Below are 22,033 nucleotides of genomic sequence, written 5' to 3' on the forward strand. Positions count from 1 at the left end.
CGCTCGGATGGGAGGTCAATTTTATCCCCCCCCCCTGAGATCTCGAGAACTATGAGAGTTAGAGACACCAAATTTACAGGGTATGTTGACCTGAACATAAGCTCACTCAGGTCAGCGTTTAAGGTTCCTAGATCATGACCTTTAGGTCAGATAAGGTCAAACAAGGTGAAATCCCAGGTTGGTCCCCAAGGTGCCCTCAGAACCTAGATGATTGTTTGTAAGCAAAAGTTCACATGCTCACTTCGGGTCAGTAACCTTGTTTGACCTTTTGAAGGTCATGGTGACCAAAATCATACAAGACAGCTCCGAGTTTTGCATTTGAATGAGCGACAAAGATTACGCTAGGCAGTATGCTCCTTAAAAACCAAATGTTGACCTGGGTCATTTAGGTCAGTGAACAATTCTGACCTCTAAGAAGTTCATGAAAGATGTAGAATGTGGTTCCTGCTATCAATAAATTCGAAATGAGCACCAGAAACTATCCCATACAACAAGCCCTAGAGTAATAAAACAGGTTGGTTTTGACGTTTGTCTGACCTTCATACCTGACCTCAGGTCAATGTAATTTACTCATTTTATTTTGTGTTGTCTTAGAAAGCATGTCAGAGATTTTTGCTTCGTCTTACACTCCGTTGTTGCATCAGATTGAGCCGTTCTCTAGAAATTGCCTCGCTGAAACTATGGCCTGATTTTGACCTGCCATAGGTCAGCGACCTCACAAGGTACATCTAGTTTTTTCACCAAACGATATGCAAATTAATTGCCTACAGCAATATAAAATTTGGCGCACCTACATCGCCCCGTTCGGAAACCATTCTGAAAAAAACTTTCGGGAGGTCAATTTGACCCCCACCCGAGCACATGTTAAAAAACTAATGATTAGCTTCGTCCTTCTAGCCAGTCAGCTTCTCACAACATGAACACAATTAACAGTAGCCACAACCTTGTACTGAACTCAACGCATTACCGCGCGGCGAGCACTCGGGCCCATCTGTCTCACATGGCACGACGCTTTAAGACATTGCGTAGCAAACTGGTCACATTCGTCGCAAGATGCTGCGGCAAGCGGCTATTAAAAGTAATAAGCCTTGTTTTTTCGTCTACATTGCTGACAGCCGCAGGTTTATCAAGCGCGATGGACGCTTGTACTTCTTATGCAATCGCGTTTCGTAATGATAAATGCGCTTTTCCGTGGTTCTGCTCAACGTTGCCAAAAATCGCCGATATTTTCAACCACCTCCATGAAATGTGCAGCAGTCTGTGGGCAGCCATAGATTGCACCGAGAAATGAGGATAATGTCTTGCATAATTTATTGGTGTTGCAGTATTCAAAACGCATCCAACGTTGAGGCGAACCTGAAAAACACTCGATACATCTTTTACAACCTGACAGCAAAGCAGGATTGATGTTATGGCCAGTCACACTGCTTTGTATTGCTCCGCACGAGAATCACATTCGTGCACCCCACCAATCGACTGATTAAATGTCAGCTATCTGTACCCAGGATTCCCTGAGGCCCGCTGAAAGAGGAACGTGCGCGGTGGAGTCTAAAAAGTCTGTATGTGACGCAGACACGCAAATCTGTATGTGACGCAGACACGCAAACTTTCCGAAACGGCTCATCCGATCGCCTTAAGCCCTCACCAATCGAGTCCGTGCAATAATGTGGGTCATGGGGAACAACATCAAGACCTGACCTGAGGTCAAACGCCTCGAAAATGTGAGGGGAAAATTTTACATACAAACGTTGACAGCTCAGATCTCAGGGCCTACTGAACCGACCGCTGTGAAACCATCACCATTGGATGCCCCCTACCTGGCTCCCCTTGCAGTTCCAAGTTTGGTGACCCTAGGCAGGTCAAAACTCGTCAAAATTCACAAAGTCACTTTTCTTGCTGGCAAACAACTTACAACTCAGAATCTGCCACCCCGGTATCTGCCGAACCTTACCATTTAGTGCGCCATATATCCCCCCCCCATTTTTATTGAAGCTGTAAGTATGGTGCCATTTATAATTATACCTTTTCCTTTATGTTTGTTCCCAAGAAAAATGGCAACTTGGTTAGGCTGATGGTATGAGGTTGAATTTCTATTTAGCGGAGATGTTAATCGTGGCGATACCATGCACAGTTCAGCGCGTCATTTTCAGCACATCTCCGCTAAGGCGAAATTAACCTCATACAGCCAGCCCAAGGCTACTGGACCAGCTTAACCAAGCTGCACTTTTTCTTTGGAATAAAAATAAAGGAAAAGGCAGAAGTATAAATGGCACCATGCTTGCACCTTCAAAAAAAATTAGAGTTAATGGCGTACTGAATAGTAAGGTTTGACAGATATCGGCGTTGTACATTCTGAGCTATAAGTTGTCTGCAAACAAAAATTTTGGACTTTGTAAAATTTGACGAGTTTCGACCTGACATAGGGTCACTAAATTTGGAACTGCACGGGGGAATCAGGTGTGGGGCATCCAATGACGAACGGGTTTCACAGTGATCGGTCCAGTAGGCTCTGAGATCTGGGTTCTCTGCATTTGGGTGCAAAATTTTCCCCTCGCGTTTTTGAGGTGTTTGACCTCAGGTCAGATCTCGATATTGTCTCCCATGATTCATCTCATTGCACAAAATCAATTGGTGAAGACTTAAAGGCAATCGAACAACCCGTTTCGGAAAAATTGCACGTCTGCGTCATATGCTGGTTTTTTAGACCCTACCTACATGCGTATCCCACGAGGGTCTGACAATGAATACCTAGTATGCGATGGCAGTAACGGCGAGGGTCACGAAATTGAAAGTGAAAAGGACTGCCTCCTGAACGACGGGAAGGTTATTCGCCATACACAGGATGAGAGAAAGAGACATGAGATGCACTGCATTCCGGAAACATGTAGCTGTTTCATTAGTTCTGCTGTGCCAGGATTTTACCGGATATTGGAGGTATCTCGCATGATTTTTGCATTCTTACCAAACAAGCGAAACAACGTAATGTGGAACCAATGGTCTACTACGCCCACTCCCTAGCCCTTGACACCAGGCTTTATTTTGACCGAATAGTCGTTTTTATGAGACGTGAGAGGATGCTTTGTAAGCACAGCTTTTCCATACACCGCCTGCAGATATTTCGCGTACTCGGCTTTGCTAATAATCACATAATTACGTCTTCCGAATGCTGGGTACCTGCACCCGTAAATATAGCAGCACGTTTTGCCACATGCGCGGTAGCATGGCACATCGCACGGTGGGTTGACCGCCCTGAGGACCGGGCTAATACGCTTTTTGGGCGGCCGGGGCAGCCGGATGTCGAAGCAGCGTCTGCCTGCGCGCAGGCACGAGCAGGCGTACCGCGTCGAGCTCCAGATCCGACAGCAGCGCCGCCGCCCGCAGGCGGCCGGCACGAACACTACGGACAATGGGCTAGCGGCGGCAACGTCCGCCTTGTCCGAGATGTCAGAGACGCCCGCCTTGTCCGAGGTGGTGGAGACGCCCGCCTTGTCCAAGATGACGGAGACGCCCGTCTTATCCGAGATGGTGGAGACGCCTGCCTTGTCCGAGATAGCGGAGACGCCCGCCTTGTCCGAGATAGCGGGGACGCCTGCCTTGCCCGAGATGGCAGAGACGCTAGCCTTGTCCGAGATGGTGGAGACGCCTGCCTTGTCTGGGATGGCAGAGACGCCCGCCTTGTCCGAGGTGACGGAGACAACCGTCGGAGCTTTGACGTTTGTCCCTGCTAGGCTACCTTCGAAGGGGTTGGCAGCAGTCGCGGTGGCAGCAGCGACGACACGTCCACCGCCCAGCACCGCGTCGTCGACAACACCGACCGGGGCCGTGTCGCTGACCACGGACCGCACAGAAGTCTGAAAACGACCTCACTGTCAGTCGTCAAGAGAATATTGATCGGGCTATGCAACATTCAGCGGGCTTTTGAGTTTGCTAGGTCGTGAGGACTCGACTAGATTACTATCAGTCAACCTGATATGTGTGCTGGGGATATGCATATGTGCTTCAGGTGTGGCAACATTGTCATCCTCCTTCATCGTTTGCAGCAAGGATTTGTGATAGTCAAACATCTCTTGTTATCTTAGATATGGTTATGTGGTGCACCCACAACATGCAGATAGGTCTGAAATTGCTAGATGTATGAAGTGGCCTAGATTTGTGAAGATGGGGAGCAGATGCAACTTTCCAAGGAGACGGAAACACATATAGTATAATAAATAAATCGATAAGACTCCACTGTTACATCAGATTGGAAGATGACCCAGCCGTTGCCTTGCTGACAACCACGACCCGAGGTTGATCCACTACCGGTAAGTAACCTTGACAGATCTCGTGGTTGTAGTAACTGATGTTAGAGGTGACAGTCCACTGCTTACAGGAGCTCCCTGAAAAGACACGGATGACTGATCACCTGACAGTAGGTCAGTGGAAGACTTCAGTAGCTTCTACATAAAGCCAGTGCAAATGTGATTTTTTTAGCTTTCTCGCTTTTGTTCTTTACGGATCTTCTGTTCTGGATGCTAACTGTTCCGTAGGGTCTTCACTGCAAGCCAGCATGTTAGGGTAGGGCCTCTTTGAGGCAAGTGGCTGCGTATGTGATAGGTGAAAATTAGGTCAGCAGCATTACAACGCCTGACTGTCCACTGCTGGTGGGAACTTAACCTGTACAAATCTGCTGCTCTCATTTTGTGTTTAAAAGCGCAAAAATGTGTGTTTTCAATAACAAAAACAGTTTTCAAGTACAAACGATCTAGACTAACTGGACTTTTATCGCTTTTCTGCGCTGAATTCGGCTGTGGCTTATTGGATCCACCTTTATTGTATCTTACTATATCCCAGCATATCTACGCGTCTTAATGTATCTAAATGCTGTCTGTTAGATGCATGGACCGTAACGTGGTTACAAGATTGGGATGCGCACATAGCTTTTCTCTTAGATACGCAAGGCTAGGTGAATTTTCTCTCCTTGTACAGAGCATCATCAGACCTTTCCTTCATTCCTTCCTTCAGGCGTCAGACCTTCAGAAGGTAATGGTGACCAGAAGGTAATGGTGAGAAGAAGGTAATGGTAAGAAGGTGACACCTTCTGTATTATTTTGATATTAACATGTAAATAAGCATCAAGGACTATGCTAGGCGGTATGCCCCTAAAGTCGCCCCGTTCTGTTTTCTATTCGCCTCTTTTATTCACAACAGTTCAATATAAAAAGACCTTCAGTTCCTGGTTACACTTGATACTTTACCCCAGTATTTCTTTAACACTGGAACACAACGCACAAACCTTGTCCATTTCTATTCTCGACACCCTTTCTGTGGCACAATCCGATGGGACCTATACAACAGACCCTACTTTAAAGCTATGGCCTGCCTACGTACCACGTTACAATGCGGCGCACCACATGGCTACTACACAATTCTTACTTCAGAGATGCGGAGAGCGGTGTGGATATTTTCTAGCCCACATTCGTGTGAGCGTAATTTACCTAAAATCTCCCCTTTTCTGTGAGAATGGATACCCAGAAAACAGGGTGAAGTCTGTGGCTTGTGCCGCACGTTTTTGATTTGTAATGTTACAGCAGGTTTGCGTGAAGGTTGTAAAAAGGCACAACAAACAAATCATGTATGTGCGAAGCTCTCTTTTATAGACGACCACATGAACAGACAATTCAAAACCGCTACATGACCGAGTGGTATGCATTGCCGGGTAGCGAGGACTAGTCCTAGTTTAAAGTCCATGCTAGTACAGACAGCGCTATCTTCATGTGTTAATGGACTGAACGATAGATACAAACGGAAGATCTCTGTTACATAATAAGCTATAACACGTGCCCAGGGAGATTTTCTGAAGAAGATGCAAAGCATAGCACTCATGACAGGTTTAATGGACGCCTTGGAGAGACACCTTTAAGGAGCGTACATGCCGCTAGGGAATCACATGGTAGATCGACACGCAGCAATGGAGCATAGCACAGCAAATACCATCTATAATATAAAGCTTTTAGCAACTGCTAAAAAAAAATGCAGACCTAGGATCTTCGAGCCGCTGCATATGCGAAACCCTCGCCATCGTCTGAACGTACATACTTCATCGTGGAACCTGCTTTAAACAGCACTTTTAGGTCACGCACGTTCCTAAGATTGACTATGCGAGACTTCGCAAACTTTCGCGCGTAAGTCGCCTTTTTTCTGCCGTTATCGTGTTAAGAGCTAAAATGATTTTTGCTTTGTGACATCTTGTAGTGGCATTAGCTATACGGACCAGAAATATTTTATGAATTGAGGTGTCTTATTTTTCAAGTGTGATATTCTGCTCAATTTTTCTGAGCCCCTTTTACTCTTGAGGATGAGCATTGTTCGAACCACTGAGTACGATCCATATGATCGCTGTCTAGCTCAACATCGTTCATCCAGTGCCTTCTAGTATCTTTACACGCGCCCGGGCGGCCGGTTTAATACCCTCTGCTCGGCTAGAGCTAATCTGACCTCCCTGAGATCTCAGAAACTAAAGGAGATAAAGGCACAAAATTCACAGGGTGTGTTACCCTGTATGTGAACCTACTTTTTTCAAAGTTGACTTTCCTAGGTCATGACCTTCGGGTCAAAATAGGCCAAACAAGGTCAAACTCCAGATCGATGTTTAAAGTGGCCCCAAACCTGTTCTAACCAAAAAGTCACTGGTGCTCAATGAAGGTCAGTAGCCTTGTTTGGCTTTTCGCAGGTCATGATGACCAAAATCATACACGTCTGCTTTTAGTTGCATCTGAATAAGCGTCAAACTTTATGCTGGATAGGATGTTCTTAAAATCAAAATGTTGACCTGGGTTATTTTAGATCAGCGACCTATTCTGACTTTTAAGAAGTACATGGAGGATGTATACTGCGGTTGTTATTATTAATAAGTTCGAAATGAGCACCAGAAACTACCCCCATATAGCAAGCTCTGCAGTAACACAGCAGGTTGGCTTTGGCCTTGGTCTGACTTTCACGCCTGACACTAAGTCAGTGTAATTGGTTCATTCAATCGCTGTGTTGCCTAAGAAACTATCTCAGAGATGTGTGGCTTTGTCTAACACTCCGTTATTACATCAGATTGAACGATTCCCTAGAAATCGCCTTCGCTAAAACCATGGCCTGACTTTGACCTGTCATAGGCTGGCAACCTTACAAGGTGTATCTAAGTTTCGGATACAAAGTGATCCGCTATTCAATTGTCTAGAGTTATGCAGGATTTGGCGAGGCTACGCCGCGCCCTTCATAAACCATTCCAGAACAACCTTTGGAGGGGGGGGGGGGGCGTCAAATTGACCCCCATTGACCAAATTGTGGTACTGATCGTTAACTCGACGCAGGAACTTAGAGCTCGATATGTCAAATAAATCCAATTCAGTACAATTGAAATTCAGCTTGAAAATGACACGGAGATGACCGTCTCTCCCATGCCCGCTTTTGAAATAAGTCATATCGCAGACACCTCAATACGCAAATCCACACCCCACCACATATGGCATAGATGAGGCTGCGCAGCCTGATTCCTGTTCTATTGAGAAAAAAACTTCGATCTTTCTCTTGCCACGCTCATTCAGGAAATATGACGTTTTGAAGGTCTAGCCTTTGTGGCTTCGGGGGTCTCGAGTTATTAACGGCCAAACGACTAGTTATTAACACCAACACGAGTGTTGATATTGATATAGCAGGGATGCGCAGTGTGTTTTGCATGGCTTTCCTGAGTTTCCAAGGCTTGCGTCAAATTGTGGTTCCTTGTATGTGGGGCCGCTATATTCATCTTGGCAAGAGCTTTACATCATGTTTTTGATGAGTCAACTTTTGCACGACTTGTCCCTTATATAAACAAAGGACATCTCCCTGCTCAACTCCAAAACATGTGCCCTGCCTTCACGTCGCGGGTCGGCGCAAAGGCTGAGAATCCGTCGTCTGTGGACAATGTGTGCCCCAGCTTATGCTGGACGCTTGGCTAACAAATGTGCGCGAACAGACATACAGACGAACATTCTTATGTTAAATGGGAAACAAGCAAATGTTTAAGGTTTAGTCCGAATATTTTGAATGGATGCATACCTGGGATCAGACCTCACGCTAAGCAATGCTTGATGAGTGAGCCCTGGCCCCTGCCATCCGATCACGCAATTCCAAGTCAATGACAGAGTTTAGTGTCAAGAATTTGACGTGCCGCAATGCTCGGCACGATCCGTTCTGCCCTCTGACGTCATTTGACCTTTAATGCGACAGCTGCCAGCGGCCGTATACCATAGCTGTCAAGGACAACTAGCGAGCGCCTAAAGCAACTCGAACCCACCATGTCACGTGCGAGTGGACCAGAAGGCAGGGGCTCTTACCAACTAAGCCATCGGGACGGACATCTATGCCACAGGTGGCATATGTCGTGCACCAACAGAAAATGCCATCCGAGACGATGGTCGGGGCATGGTATCAAGAGAACTGCGTAGAAAATATGCTTGGAGCTCGGCCAACGTACTGCATACTTGAGGTTTTTTTCTGTTTTTGAACGACGGCAGAACATGAACCGACAAGGACAACCGTTCATAGACGCATAAGGACCCATAAACACGGGTCGATTTCAAGCAATATGGATGAGCGGCCGCTCCGTAGCCCAGTCGGTCAGCGCCCCCGCCTACCATCCTAACCGTGGCGCGGCGGGTGAATTCGAACCACATCAGTGTTTGCTCTTTGCCCCTGGCTCGGATGACCTCCGGCCGTCGAAAGCGGCCGCCCAACATCAGATGACGTTACAGGAAGGGATGGACTGTGCTGAAAGTCACATGTAAAGCTTTGCCACAGAATTATGCCTTTGAATCGGAATTTCGCCTTCAAATGACGGGGCCAAGGTTCACAAAACAAGCGCAGCTTAGCTTGCACTGTGATCCCAGAAAACCATTCAGTTAACATATTGACCACCAGTTTCTTGTTGGTTCTGTGACGAATCTTCCCACATTTTAACAACATTTTTCCCTTGTCCAAAAAAGCAGCAAGGGCTGCTTTAGGTGCATAAGCAGGTAGGTCGTGAACTCTGCCGTGGCAAGGGATTGAGAACGCCAACCTCCAATGCTTATTTGTTTGTTGCTCATTATTTAATGTTGAATTGCCGTTTTTTTAACCATGACTTCATGCATCCTCCTCAGTCTTGTAAGTAAGGATGCCAATCGTTGTGGCTGGCGCCATTAGCGCTAGAATCATCAGACCAAGTTACTTTTTTTCTTACCCTCGTCTCAGTATACCTGCCCGTGCCACTTACTCTAACACAAACTTTTGTAATGCAATGCACATTTTCGATGCGTCTACTGTTGTTCGCTGCCTTTAAGGGAATAAGATATAGGGAGAAGCAAAGCAGCCTAAGCTGTTAAGCAGCTTCTGCTTTCAATTGTAGGTTACGCTTCTGCCGCTGACAGAAACCCATGTATCTGCATGGCATATGCTCTATACGTTTTGCGCCACTTTGTAATTTTTTAAACATTATATTCTTCAGTATTTGGACCCTGAGTAGCGGGACGAAAATTTAATCTTCGGCAGTCCGTTTGAGTCTTTGAACGGCGAATCTGCGAGACAGATTTCGCAATCGAGAGGTGTGTGTGTGGGGGGGGGGGGAGGGGGGGGTGGATTAATGAGCACTTGCACAGAATTCAAGTGAAGTTCACTGCGTCCCAAAGCGTTCACCAAGCACATTGCATTATTTTCGCCCGGTTCTTACCATATATGTGCCATTCTGTTGTCACGAGCGATTCGCGTAGATCACGTAAATCACGTGGATGTAGATGTAGATATAGATCACGAGCGATCGAAACAACTAGTGATTTCGTTCGGATAGAAGCAAAGGTAAACCAGCAGCATGTGTTAACCATTTGTAAACGTGTAACGTGTTAAACGTGTTACACGTTTAACCATTGTTAAACGTGTAAACCTATTCGGTTTTCGGTCGGTCATTACTGAAATCTGTGGTCATTTTGTGGACCAGCAGGTTTGGAATGTATGAGATTGCAAGGGATTACATTTCTTTAAAGTTTTATGAACAAGTGAGCGGTGCTAAGCAACTTTCCGATCGCATCTAGCTGGTCTTATGATCTAAGTATATGCCTTACGAACATGATCGATGGTTCACAAGACAGAAGTATAATGAAGCAGAAATGTATGGTGTATCCCCCTCAAATAAAAACAAGAGCTTAGCAGATTTGCAGCAGTTTGCTGGGAATGAACAGCAAACTCAGGTTTGCAGGTAGCTACACCAATGGACATTGCGCTACATGATAGATAAATGAGGTAAAAAACACAGAGACGCTGAGGCCAATCAAATCTTAGACTGTGGGCGGCTGGCTATTGCTGCGAGTTCTGACCACACCATGCGATCGGGGACCAATCAGTGTAATTTGGAACTGGCATTCAACGTCCTGAGTTGAAAAGAACAATACAATCTTCAAGTCCTTAAAGTTACGGAACGTTATAGCATGTCAGCGTATTGAAGCACAGTTACCTTTGCGCAGCATTCTGTCACAACATAAAACATGACGCGATGTTTTAGCAACGTTTTTCATCCATTCCCTAAGGCAAACGTCACACAGAACGTTTCAGCACGCCATTTTGGAAAAGGGCTGCGCCAAGCACACATAAATAATTACAGAAATACCGGGTTATGCTCTGAGCCATCCCAACACAGAATGCTGAGTGAATCAACGGTATTAAGAGCGCATTTTCAATTCTTCAACCAAATATCTAGACATATGAACCCAAAACGCTATGACACCACACCCACATTCAACCGAAATCCCTTCGCTCGCGGTGGTGGATAAGTACTTGCCGGTGAGCTGGCATGAAACGCAACTTTGTATTGAATATTCGTTTATCTCCTTCTTGTTTCACTACTATTCATACGAGTCATCAAAATTCCATGTGATTATTCCGTGTCTTCCATGAACTACTTGCTTTTTCCTCAACATTGTATCATGCAGAAAGTTAAGTACCCAGGGGGACTACAATCCACTGAAATGTTATAGGTTATGCGATGATGGTTCATTTTGTGCAGATACTGTTTATGAAGTGCAGGTTATGAATATTCTGTCTTGTTCCCACGTTCCTAATAATGGGGGACATTATTGACCAGGCCGTTAAATGGTCTAGGAAATACACGAAGCATCACTGATAGATATTTCAAAAGTCAAGAGAAAAAGGCAAGTTAGACGGTTAGTGATCAACCAAAGCTTTTACAATTTCGCTTTTCCATTATCTGCCATTTTTCTCATATTATTTTTAGTTTATTGTATACAAGATGTGATCAGGGAAAAATCATGCTCATCTGTGGTGTGAACGCACTATGTAGAAGCCAGGGGTGGTAAAAGTGTACTTTTTGTCGCCGACCAAATTTCTGAAAGAAAAATTGCCGCCAGTAGCGTAATACGATATCATATGACAAAATCGTCATTAAATCCATGTGCTGTGGTGTCATCAATAATTAGCCTTTCACCGAAAGCCTCTTTATTCATCGCAATTTTTAACAGCTTGCACATAACCAAAACGCTCAATCATACACTGCCCTTTAATAAATGTCTGGATAAGAGCTGCTGCGAGGAAAGCAGGCGCACCTGCCCCAGGGAAGTGAAATAGCCCAATCACAGCAGCTTTATTTCACTCTCGGACCTTGCCGGGAAGCCACCCTTAAACTCGATTTACGGCTGGATTTGCTTTCCTCGACCGGAAAAAAACAACGCAAGATCTCGATATCCGAGGCAGTAGAATGCGTGGCAAATTTCGAATTAGTGGCAAGCGGCAGTGAATGATGTCAAATATGGGGCCTCCACGAGGCCATGCCCCTTGTGAAAATCATATGTGCTGTTCGAGTCCCATCTCAACCGTCATCAAACTATCCACCATACCTTAGGCATGCTCTCAAAGCCTGGCTCGACGTGTTCTGACTGGTGGGCGCCTTTCGCCGTGCCCCAGCAAGTAAAATTGCATCGCAATTTGTCAATAACTCCACAGGAGGCAGGCTCTTACTGAACAAGTTGCTCGTCCCAACAGGAAGGGACGGGGGGGGGGGGGGGGGACTGATGCAACACTGATGACTGATGCAACGTTTGCGGTTTTCTGAGGATACCAATGCGGTATATTGTGTAGTGTCCCCAAATCTTTGGTAGCCTCTGGGGAATGCATTGCACGTGTGTTGACACCAGAAAGGTACTCTTGGCAACTCTGGTTTCAGAGGAGCGATGCTTTTACGAGCATTGCAAGACGATTCAAGACCGGCGGGTGCGACGGGGGGGGGGGGGGGCAAGCGACGATTCTGCGGACCGCGTGCGCGGAGGGTTGACCCTGTTATTTGAACGAAACCCTACATTTTAAACATGGGCTTCAAAAAGATAAAACTACATGCCGTCGTACTCATAATTAAACAAGGGACACGCCTATTTGTGTTCCATGTCACTACCCTGCATGATTTTGTATATATATAAACATGCAAAGCTGATGTTTGATTGTCAGGAAAATGTAACCCTCGACTTGGTCTAGTGGGATCAATTAACAATAGGAGGCTTCTTACCAATCACGAGATCTCATTAAAGACAGTTCACTGTTTGTTTTGTTTTTTGCGAGGCCCTACCATTCTTAGCTTGGAAATGTCAGGGAATCCCCCCCCCCCCCCACCAATCCGCGTTACGAAATCCGGCGAATCAGGGTGAGGGTTTAAGTTGTTGGCCGCCGTCCTTTTTAATTCATTTTATATATGCTGGTGTAAAAATCTGTATTTCAGATCATGAAAACATGAACTGCTAGAGGAGAATGACACATTCCATTACCAACATCCAAACATTGGTAGAAATTCAATCCGTTAGCCAAAATTGCCTTTTGCGTGCAAGCAGCATGCAAACCTAAGGATATCGTTGGTTTTTGTCATCCATAATGCAGGAGCATCAATTCAAATTAATTTATCGGGCACTATCTAATATCTATGTTGGGTTGGGCTCCCTTAATACTGGTTTCTCCCTCTCCAACTAACATTTCTAGCCGGAAAATTACACAAAAAGTTTGAAGCGAAGTAAATTGAAAAGAAAAAGCTAACCATAACACAAGTCATCTTCTCTGGACTCTATTTATTGACCATGATCCATCGGCTACTACCTCCCCCTAAACATGCATAAAAATTGGCGGTCCCGTTATTAGTCCACTACCACACAAGCTGTATTGATTCATAATATCAGTATAGGCTGCATATAAGGTAGGTTTGTTGCCTTCACAGCCTGTACTTAAATGTATGCAGTGGCTATGCTGATGGGTCGATCACGACAAGTTCACAATTCAGTGTTAGCGAAAACAATATACTATATTCGCATGCACGCAATGCGACGCCCACAAGTGCGAAGAAAAGATGCATGTAAATGAGCCATGTGGAATGAATGACTTCCAGAGCTTTCTTGTTACAGTTGGGGTGCTATCATAAGTAAACGGCTAGCAATACCCTCAGAGACAACCAAATGCCAGCTTTTCATTGACCACATATTACAGTTGGACCACAATACTATAAAATATCCGCTATTTGAAGTAAAACACTTGGTGAAGGCGAGGAGAGAGACGACAATGAAACCTGTACCCCTCCTCTCCTGATTACCTATATTTGCTACATCACCCCGCCACTCACTTGCGTTACCTTCCCATGACCTACATCATTGGCTATCATAAAAATTTCCAGTAACCGAGTTTCAGGTTAACAAAAGGTTGAACTGTGAATAAATGTTCAAATGCTATCGAAACATTGATGAAATAATTGTTCAAGCAGGGGCATAATTTTTGAAGATAGTCTTGGGGGCAGTGAAAAATTATACAATGTAACCCCAAAATATCAATGTCTCCCAGGTTAGCATACTTCTTCACAAACTTAGGGGGTTAGGCCCCTGAAAACTGTAAGTGAATAGTAAGTGTGAGTGAATAATAATAAAAGTATAAGTGAATAATAAGTGAATAGAAAAATAGGAACATTTCTGATTTGAAAACCTATGTCACTGGTAACCATTCCCGATCAGGACAATAGGAAAAATGGCATTATCACCTCCTGTTATTCTCATTCATGAGGATTGCCATCAGACTTCAGTATCAAACCCACGGTTCTTTTTAAGGGGAAGAAGGCTGGTCGCTTGTGACTGCTTCAGTGAGTCAACATTCTTTTCGGTGGCTTGAAAAGGCGGTTTGGATAACCACAGGTAATTTCTACCTTGTTCGGATCATCCCTCCGACTCGCCCTAAACTGACAATGCCTCTCGTCGATGAGGACGGGATGCTGAATCGCGGCACCGCCAACGAAGTAAGTAAGTCCAAAAATTAAACCCTAGGCAGGTGTCCATGACACTGCAATGCGAATGCCACTTGCAAAACTGCAGTGCATTGAAACTCACCGCCCACCTCATCAGTTGCATCACAACGATTGAAACACGCCCTTGCAGCCAGGTCTACATTTTTCAGCAGTTTGTCTCGTCTAGTTCGGGACACTGAGGGTCGGCTGTTAAAAACAGCAAGTCGGCCGACCGGCCGGGCCATAGGAAATACATTTATTTGTCGCCGACCTGTCATTGAGTCGGACGAACAGTTAAAAATCAAAGGATATTTGTGTTGCCAGGTTGGAATACATCTAGAGAAGATACCATGTTGCCGTAGAGTACGGTAAAGAGTCTTTACGGAAACGTTTGCTGGTATGTCTGACGAAACGTCTTACCTCTGAGGCATAACATCTATATATGGAGACCTCATGTTATGTTTTGAAGGGTGTCCTGTACTTTTCGTCTTGGCCTTCACCAAAATTCGCTATGCAAAAGCATTTTTGGTAACAAGCCTTGCATGAGCATATATATATATATATATATATATATATATATATGTATGATGACGATATATACATATATATATACACACATACATATATGTATATATATATATATATATATATATATATATATATACATATTTGTCGCCGACCTTATCCACCAAATCGGCGGATTTGTCACCAGTGGTAGAGACAGCATGCAGCTCAGGCTGCTTGTTTTTAAGTCGCACGAAAATAACTGGTAACCCCTATTATTTGTCAAGATGTAAGTTCTTCGCAACTGCTTAATTCTGAAATCAAATCATATTTGTTCAAGGACGCGTGCTCAGGTAGTAATCAATTTCACCCTTAGCCCCATGGTGTTCCTCCAAAATAGATTTCAAACGGCCCGTCATAGCCACGACAAGCTTTGCCTAGCTGCGGTCAATCTATTAGCTAACCTTTTTGTATCAAATAATATATAGGCTTATTTGAGACGATTTCTTTTACAACTAGACAACAGAAATTATAATTAAAAGTAATTCCATCAGAGAGAGTGTTTCACATTTGCATAGGGCTTTGAACTGGCATACGGGACTGAGCTGATGCAGCCATCTTGGAGACCTTAGGTTGCAATTTACAGCCTTGCCCATCTTAGGACCTAAATCCCTATATTTTCGGAGCTACACGTCCGCGAACATGGCGAAGTGCTTCGGAGAGAGTATTTCAGTCACCTTGGCATTCATAACATCTTAGTAACGTCATTGAAATCCTGCGATTTCAGAGGCCAGGCGGCGATCAAGGCCAGCAAAAATATAATGGTCCAGGGCATAACGGCCGTCAATTGGCTCTCAATCAATATCGTGCAAGCTACGATGACGTAATCAAGCAATGACAAATCGACTAGTATATTTACTAAGGGGAGGAATTGTGGTGTCGAGACCAGTATTTTCTACTAGAAAATCTGACAACAGTTATAACTAAGCTTGTTTAAATCATGTATGATGCTATCTTCAACATCTTCAAATGTGAAACATTCCGGTTAACCTTTGGTCTGACATGAAGGACAGGTCGAAGTCACAATTCGTTATGGAATAGCTTTTGACACAGTTTTAGAGTGTGTTGTTCACGGAAAAGTCAACCAATGTGTTATTTGAGCTCGTTAGAGATTAGACGAGGTTACAGACCTAGAACGACGTTGATCAACACTTGGCTTTTAGGAACATACCGCCCAGCGCCATCTTTGACGCCTATTGGAGTTCAAAAATGAAAACAATCTCGCAGGTTTTGGTCAAAGTGGCTTTTTAAAGAGCAGGTAAGGTGACTAACGTAAAGTAAACTTAAACGATATTTTGCTTTGTAGCGGCATCCAGGTCAAAGACGGTCGCATGAAGCTGTCTGGGTGAACTTGGGACATCGATCTGGAGTTTGGTCTTGTTTGACACAAAAGCAATAACCCAGGACCCTCAAAATTTGACACGAGTGATTTCAAGCAGAGGCCTATTGATGACATCTTAGGAGTGGGATAGAGGTCAAATTGACCCCAACCCCATCCTAGCGGCGTCGTATTTAACGGGCCACCTGGGCGCGTGTTAAGGAATTTCAGGACTCATTTCAAGACTAATACTGAAAACCTTGCTATGCTATACGTTCCGTTTCTTTTGTGTGTGTGTGTGTGTGTGTGTGTGTGTGTGTGTGTGTGTGTAAAGCGCATAAGGTGCACTACTTGAAATTAAGAGAAACTTTTATTATATATGTTTATATGTATATATATATATATATATATATATATATATATATATATATATATATAAATCTCTCTCTCTCTCTCTCTCTCTCTCTCTCTCTCTCTCTCTCTCTCTCTCTCTCTCTCTCTCTCTTCCCAGTATATTTTCGCAATGTGTGCGATAAGCAACCCCTGTTTGGCCTTCCCTCATGTTGAGAATGAGATTCAGGAGGTACGTATGTTTGTTCGGCACATGATAGGTGATATCTAATGGGATCCTAGCCGATGGATTTTGACACTTCCGAAACAAATGTTGCGTACATTATCGTAAAAACAAGGACTGAAGTCATGGACAGAATATATGGCATGTTGCTACGCTGTTCACTATTCCAGAAGGAGGGAGCTTTCGGACTCATAAATCAAATCAGTCACTTTTGATACGTTACCCACGGATGCATTGGTATTGGTTGGGACAAAACTTTGAAATAAGTCGCATTTGACGTCGTTGATAACGACCACGCCACGGGCTCCAGTGGAAATCGGTTTACTCCACAGCGGGAAGCGCTAACGTCTTTTGTAGGATGCCCTTGACCTTAACAAGCTTGGCGTGTCTTACTAGTGGAGAGATTTGACTGTAGGACATGTTGACGTAAATATTCAGGCAAAATGTATATGCCAGCCGTATCGCAAGACCTGCTGTAAAAACTGTCACGACAAGCGCCAGACCTACTGCCACGCCGCAGGATAGTAACGGGCACGAAACCACCAGCGGTGTGATCACCAGGCCATTTGCCCGAAGCAACGGCTCGCGTTCTTGCGTTCTGCTCTACCTACTTTGAGCGTGACCCCATGACCTCCAGCTGCCAGCACCAGCACCAGTCCGGCCACCAGCTGACCAGGGGCAGGCGTCATGGTGCTGCTCGCCCAGGGCAGTGTCTCGCCACACTGGTGTGTCCCCGGCTGTGAACGGTAGCCTGCGCCGGGCACCTCTGGCTGGCAGGCTGACCTTTGCCGCCCCCTCACTCTCCAGGGCACCTATGTTTGCACGGAAGGCGTGATGCGATGCCATGTGACAGCGAGATCAGTAAAATGCCGAAGCCGGTGATGGACGCCAGCGACATTTCGTTTGAGCGTTTGGCATCGCGCCGCAGCGCGTTTTGATACTGTTGTCAGCTGATGAGTGCAGCAAGTGCAACCATTCGAACACACCGAGACATGTGCAAAGTCTTATGTCTACTTGGGGCATGACTTGGTCCCCTTGACGCATGCCCTGCACCTAGAGGTGAACGCAGAAAGGGCTTATGATGGATCTTGGAATGCTAAAAGCTCAATTATGAAACCAATATCAAACACTTCCCCGATTTTGCTTGCTTGCGCCCTGGTAGCTGTCTCAATCATCGCGCTAATTCGCCCATTTTGTGATGCGGACTGATAAAGGTGTCTGGTACGACCTGCCGTGTCGCGGCTGCTACCCCCCATGCCGTTCGCTGGCGGCCTCTGTCGGCCGGCCGTCAGCCGCTGCTGCCGACCGCGGCGGCGCATGCGCGGTCAGGGGGTCGACCGGGGGAACCGGGAGCGGGGGCGGGGAGTCTGCAGGTACATCCGAGGTCCTGGTATTTCGGTGTTCAGAAATACACATTGTTCTGCTGTCCGAACAAGTGGCGGCGGGGATGAGATCGCGAGAGCTTGCTTAGTGCCTAGTGCTTGCCGCCGGCCAGTTTTTTCTCGTCTCGCTGCGTAGTACGCAACTTCGCCGATCTCGCCGCCATATTGCCCGCCGCCCTCTCGCTGCGCGCCGCGTCGCGACGTGTCGCTGCCGGTGCCCGCTCCGTATCAGCCCGGGGAGGACTTTGAGCGGTGGCTCCAAAGCTGTGAATACTACATGACTGCCAGCAATGTCACCACCGGCCCGAGGAAGGCTGCCACAGTCCTCACGCTCCTCGGTCTGGACGTGCAGGAGCTGGTGAGCACGCTGCCGTATCCGGACGATGCTCCCGCCGGTGCCTCGGAGTACGACGTGCTACGGCTGAAGTTGACCAAACACTACGCTACACATGTGAACGTGACCTTCGAACGGTTCCAGCTTCAAGGTTTGTCGCGAAACGACGGCGAATCTTTCGAGGGTTTTGTCGCCCGCCTCCGGCTACGCGCTGCGCGGTGTGGCTATGACCGCCAGCAGCGTGAGGACATTACTTTGCAGTGTGCTGTCTCCCGGTGCCGCGATAAAGACCTGCAGATGAAGTTTTTCCACGCACCGCAGCTAACCCTGGCAGCTGCTGTCCAGTTGGCCGCCGAAGAGGAGGCGACCCGCGCGGTGGTGAGCGAGTTGAACGCGCTGCCGCCGCCCAGTCAGCCTGTGGTCAGGCCTTCCCGGACCCGCACCCCGGTCAGTTGTACGCCGTGTCAGACGTTTGCTGGCGTTGCCACAGTCGCCGACACGCTCCTAACGTGTGCCCGTTTCGGAGCGCTCGCTCTTTTGCATGCTCGCGCCGCGGCCATACTCGTGCCGGATGTCCGAGCGGCCGCGGACGAGACCGCGAGTCGCCAGCCGCCGTTGTCACGTCAGCCCGCCGGGGCTGGCATCCGGGGGTTCCGGTGCGTCCATCGCACGCTCGCCGGCCGGTGCGGGGCTGTCGGCTGGGGGCGCGCACAACCCCGCCGTCAGGAGTGGAGTGCGCACAGCCCTCGGCGACTGGAGGGGAGTTCGGCGCGCGCCCAAGCTGCGCGGTGCATGTACTGTGGTCGAGATGGGCACTGGGCCGCGGACTGTCGCCGCCGGCAGCGTGAAGCCCATCCCACGCACCGCGTGGACGAGTCGTCAGGCAGCTCCGGTGCCGAAGCAGACCAGGCCGAGACCTTCTATCACATCCGGCCGCTGGGTGGGACGGTCTCGCCGGCGCCGGTCGAAGTTGATGTGACTATCAACGGCACGCAAGTAATCATGGAGGTCGACACAGGGGCCAGCCGCTCTGCTATGAGCGAGACGCTGGTCAAGAGAAACTGGCCCCCAGCTGCAAGACAAATCAAGACCTACCGGGGTCACCTGAAGACGTACACGGAACAGACAGCTCCGGTGACTGGAACGGCCGTGGTGCGCGTGCAATACGGGACACAAACGGCACTGCTGCCTGTGCTGCTGGTCAACGTCGAGGGTCCTCCGTTGCTGGGGCGGGAGTGGCTTCAGCACCTCGTCCTTGACTGGCGCGCTCTTTTCGGTGGCCGAGGCACCGTCCGGAAGGTGGAGACCAGCCATGATCCGTCTGATGACCAGTGTCCTGCACCGCCGCCCGGCGCCACCTCCGCCGCTACGTCCTCGGCTGTCAGTGACGTCGCTGCGACCACTGGGGCTGTGGTTCCGCCGACGGCAGGACGCCACGGGCCGGGTCCTGCCACTTCTGGGCGGCGCTCCTCCGCACCGTCGCCGCCTACTTCCCCTTCAGCCGGGGCAGTCGACCTGCCTGCCGCTCTGCGGGACCTGCAGGACGAATTCGGTGTCCTGTTTGAGCCGGGCCTCGGGCACTACAATGTCAGGCGGGTTTGTCTGGACGTGGACACCAGCGTCACACCGCGCTTCTTCAAACACCGGCCGCCGCCTTTCGCTCTCCGAGAGGCGATAGAGACAGAGATTGACCGCTAAGTGACAGCCGGCATACTCCGACCAGTCGAGTCGTCCCGATGGGCGGCCCCGGTGGTACCCGTCAAGAAGCGAGACGGAAGTGTGCGCCTGTGTGGAAGTTATGACGTCACAGTGAACGTCGCCAGTCCATTGGAGTGTTACCCGCTGCCCCGGGTTGAAGAGCTTTTCACCACTCTCTCTGGTGGGGCTCAGTACACCAGAATTGATTTGGCGTAGGCTTATCTACAATTGGAGCTCGACGAATCGTGCCGCGAGTACCTGACCATAAACACGTACAAGGTCCTGTTTCAACCAACAAGGCTCGGTTACGGCGTCTAGAGTGCCGTTTCTATTTTCCAGCGGGAAATGGAGACGCTTTTATCCGGCGTTCCGTGCACAGCCGTCTACCTCGACGATATATGTGCCACAGGCTCGTCACCTTCAGAGCACCTGCGCAATGTCCGTCAAGTGCTGGAACGGCTCGCTCGAGCTGGCCTGAAAGTCAACAAAGACAGGTGCGTCTGGCTGGCGGACCGGGTGGACTATCTTGGCTACAGCATCTCGGCAGCCGGAGTGCAACCGACGCCCGAGAAAAGCCGAGCGATCCTCGACGCACCAGACCCGACCACTCTGCGCCAGCTCCGGTCGTATCTGGGAGTGCTACAATACTACAGCCGGTCCATGCCGGACCTCGCTACGGTCGCGACGCCCCTGTATGCCCTACAGAAGAAGGATGCCGTCTGGTCCTGGGAGGCGCCACAGAAGAAGGCGTTTGCCGAGACCAAGCGTCACCACGCCTCCGCCCCGGTGCTCGCCCACTACGACCCGACTCGGCCGCTCGTGCTGACGACCGACGCCAGCCCGTACGGTGTGGCGGCCGTACTCAGCCATCCCGAGGCTGACAAGGACCGGCCGATCGTATATGCAAGCCGCAGTCTCTGCGACGCCGAGAGGAACTACAGTCAACTAGACAAGGAGGCATGTGGGGTGATGTCTGGCGTGTCGAAGTTTCACCAGTACCTGTACGGCCGCACATTCGTCATCAAGACCGATCATCAACCCCTCCTAGCTCTGCTGGGTGGTGACAAGGCGCTGCCACTGACCGTCTCGCCCCGTATTCTCCGCTACCGTCTCAGGCTGGCAGGATACCAATACATGTTGGTGCACGTGGCAGGGCGCAGCTTGAGTAATGCTGACGGTCTCAGCCGCCTCCCGCTCCCTGATGCGCCTCGGGATGTGCCTCCTCCTGCAGATGTCGTCACTCTGATGGACGGCCTTGCTGAAGCCGTGGACGTCAATCAGGTCCGGACGGGCACGCGTCGGGATCCGACGCTTTCCGCGGCGTATCGGCACACCTGTGAAGGCTGGCCCACAGCGTCACCAGACCCTGCGCTCCAGTCTTACTTCCGTCGCCGTACGGGACTCAGCCTGCAGGACGGGTGCCCCCTCTGGGGCTCCCGCGTCGTTATCCCGCCGTCACTCCGAGATGACGTTCTTCGTCTTCTGCATGATGGACACCCCGGCATCGCGGGCATGGAGCGCCTCGCTCGATGCTCGGTGTGGTGGCCAGGCATTGACGCCGACATCGAGTCACGCGTGTGGGCCTGCGATCCGTGTCAGGCCCACAGGGGGAACGCTCCTGGGAACATGCCGCAGCCGTGGACGTTCCCGGACAAGCCGTGGAGTCGCGTTCATATCGACTACGCCGGCCTGGTGGAGGGCAAGTATTTGTTTATCGCTGTCGATACGTACTCCAAGTGGCCTGAAGTCCACGTGACCAGCTCCACCTCCTCAGCGGTCACCATCGAGACCCTGCGCCTGATCTTCGGCCAGCACGGCCTGCCGTCCGTCCTGGTCAGGGACAACGCCGTCGCGTTCACTTCCGCGG

The 22,033-nt window shown here is 48.5% G+C and overlaps 1 protein-coding gene across 1 annotated transcript; it reads right to left on the reverse strand.

Moving 5' to 3' along the window:
* Positions 1-1,295: 1,295 nt before the first annotated feature.
* On the reverse strand, positions 1,296-17,476 carry LOC119093770 (uncharacterized). Its single transcript, XM_037216777.1, has 3 exons — positions 17,364-17,476; positions 4,314-4,379; positions 1,296-3,851 (listed from the first exon to the last, which is right to left on the reverse strand). The coding sequence occupies exons 1-3, from the start codon at positions 17,439-17,441 to the stop codon at positions 3,015-3,017; spliced, it is 981 nt and encodes a 326-aa protein (XP_037072672.1). The 5' UTR covers positions 17,442-17,476; the 3' UTR covers positions 1,296-3,014.
* Positions 17,477-22,033: the final 4,557 nt, after the last annotated feature.

This window comes from Pollicipes pollicipes, unplaced genomic scaffold, assembly GCF_011947565.3.
Source record: "Pollicipes pollicipes isolate AB1234 unplaced genomic scaffold, Ppol_2.1 Scaffold_4002;HRSCAF=4701_pilon_pilon_pilon, whole genome shotgun sequence".
NCBI classification, from domain to species: Eukaryota; Metazoa; Arthropoda; class Thecostraca; order Pollicipedomorpha; family Pollicipedidae; genus Pollicipes; species Pollicipes pollicipes.

Bases quoted from the DNA above. Each gene is read 5' to 3' on its own strand.
- LOC119093770 (XM_037216777.1), bottom strand. From the start codon at position 17,441: ATGACGCCTGCCCCTGGTCAGCTGGTGGCCGGACTGGTGCTGGTGCTG. The intron at 4,380-17,363 runs GTAGGTAGAGCA...GTGTCTTTTCAG, and splicing joins GTCATGGGGTCACGCTCAAA to GGAGCTCCTGTAAGCAGTGG. The intron at 3,852-4,313 runs GTTACTTACCGG...GGTCGTTTTCAG, and splicing joins CAACCACGAGATCTGTCAAG to ACTTCTGTGCGGTCCGTGGT.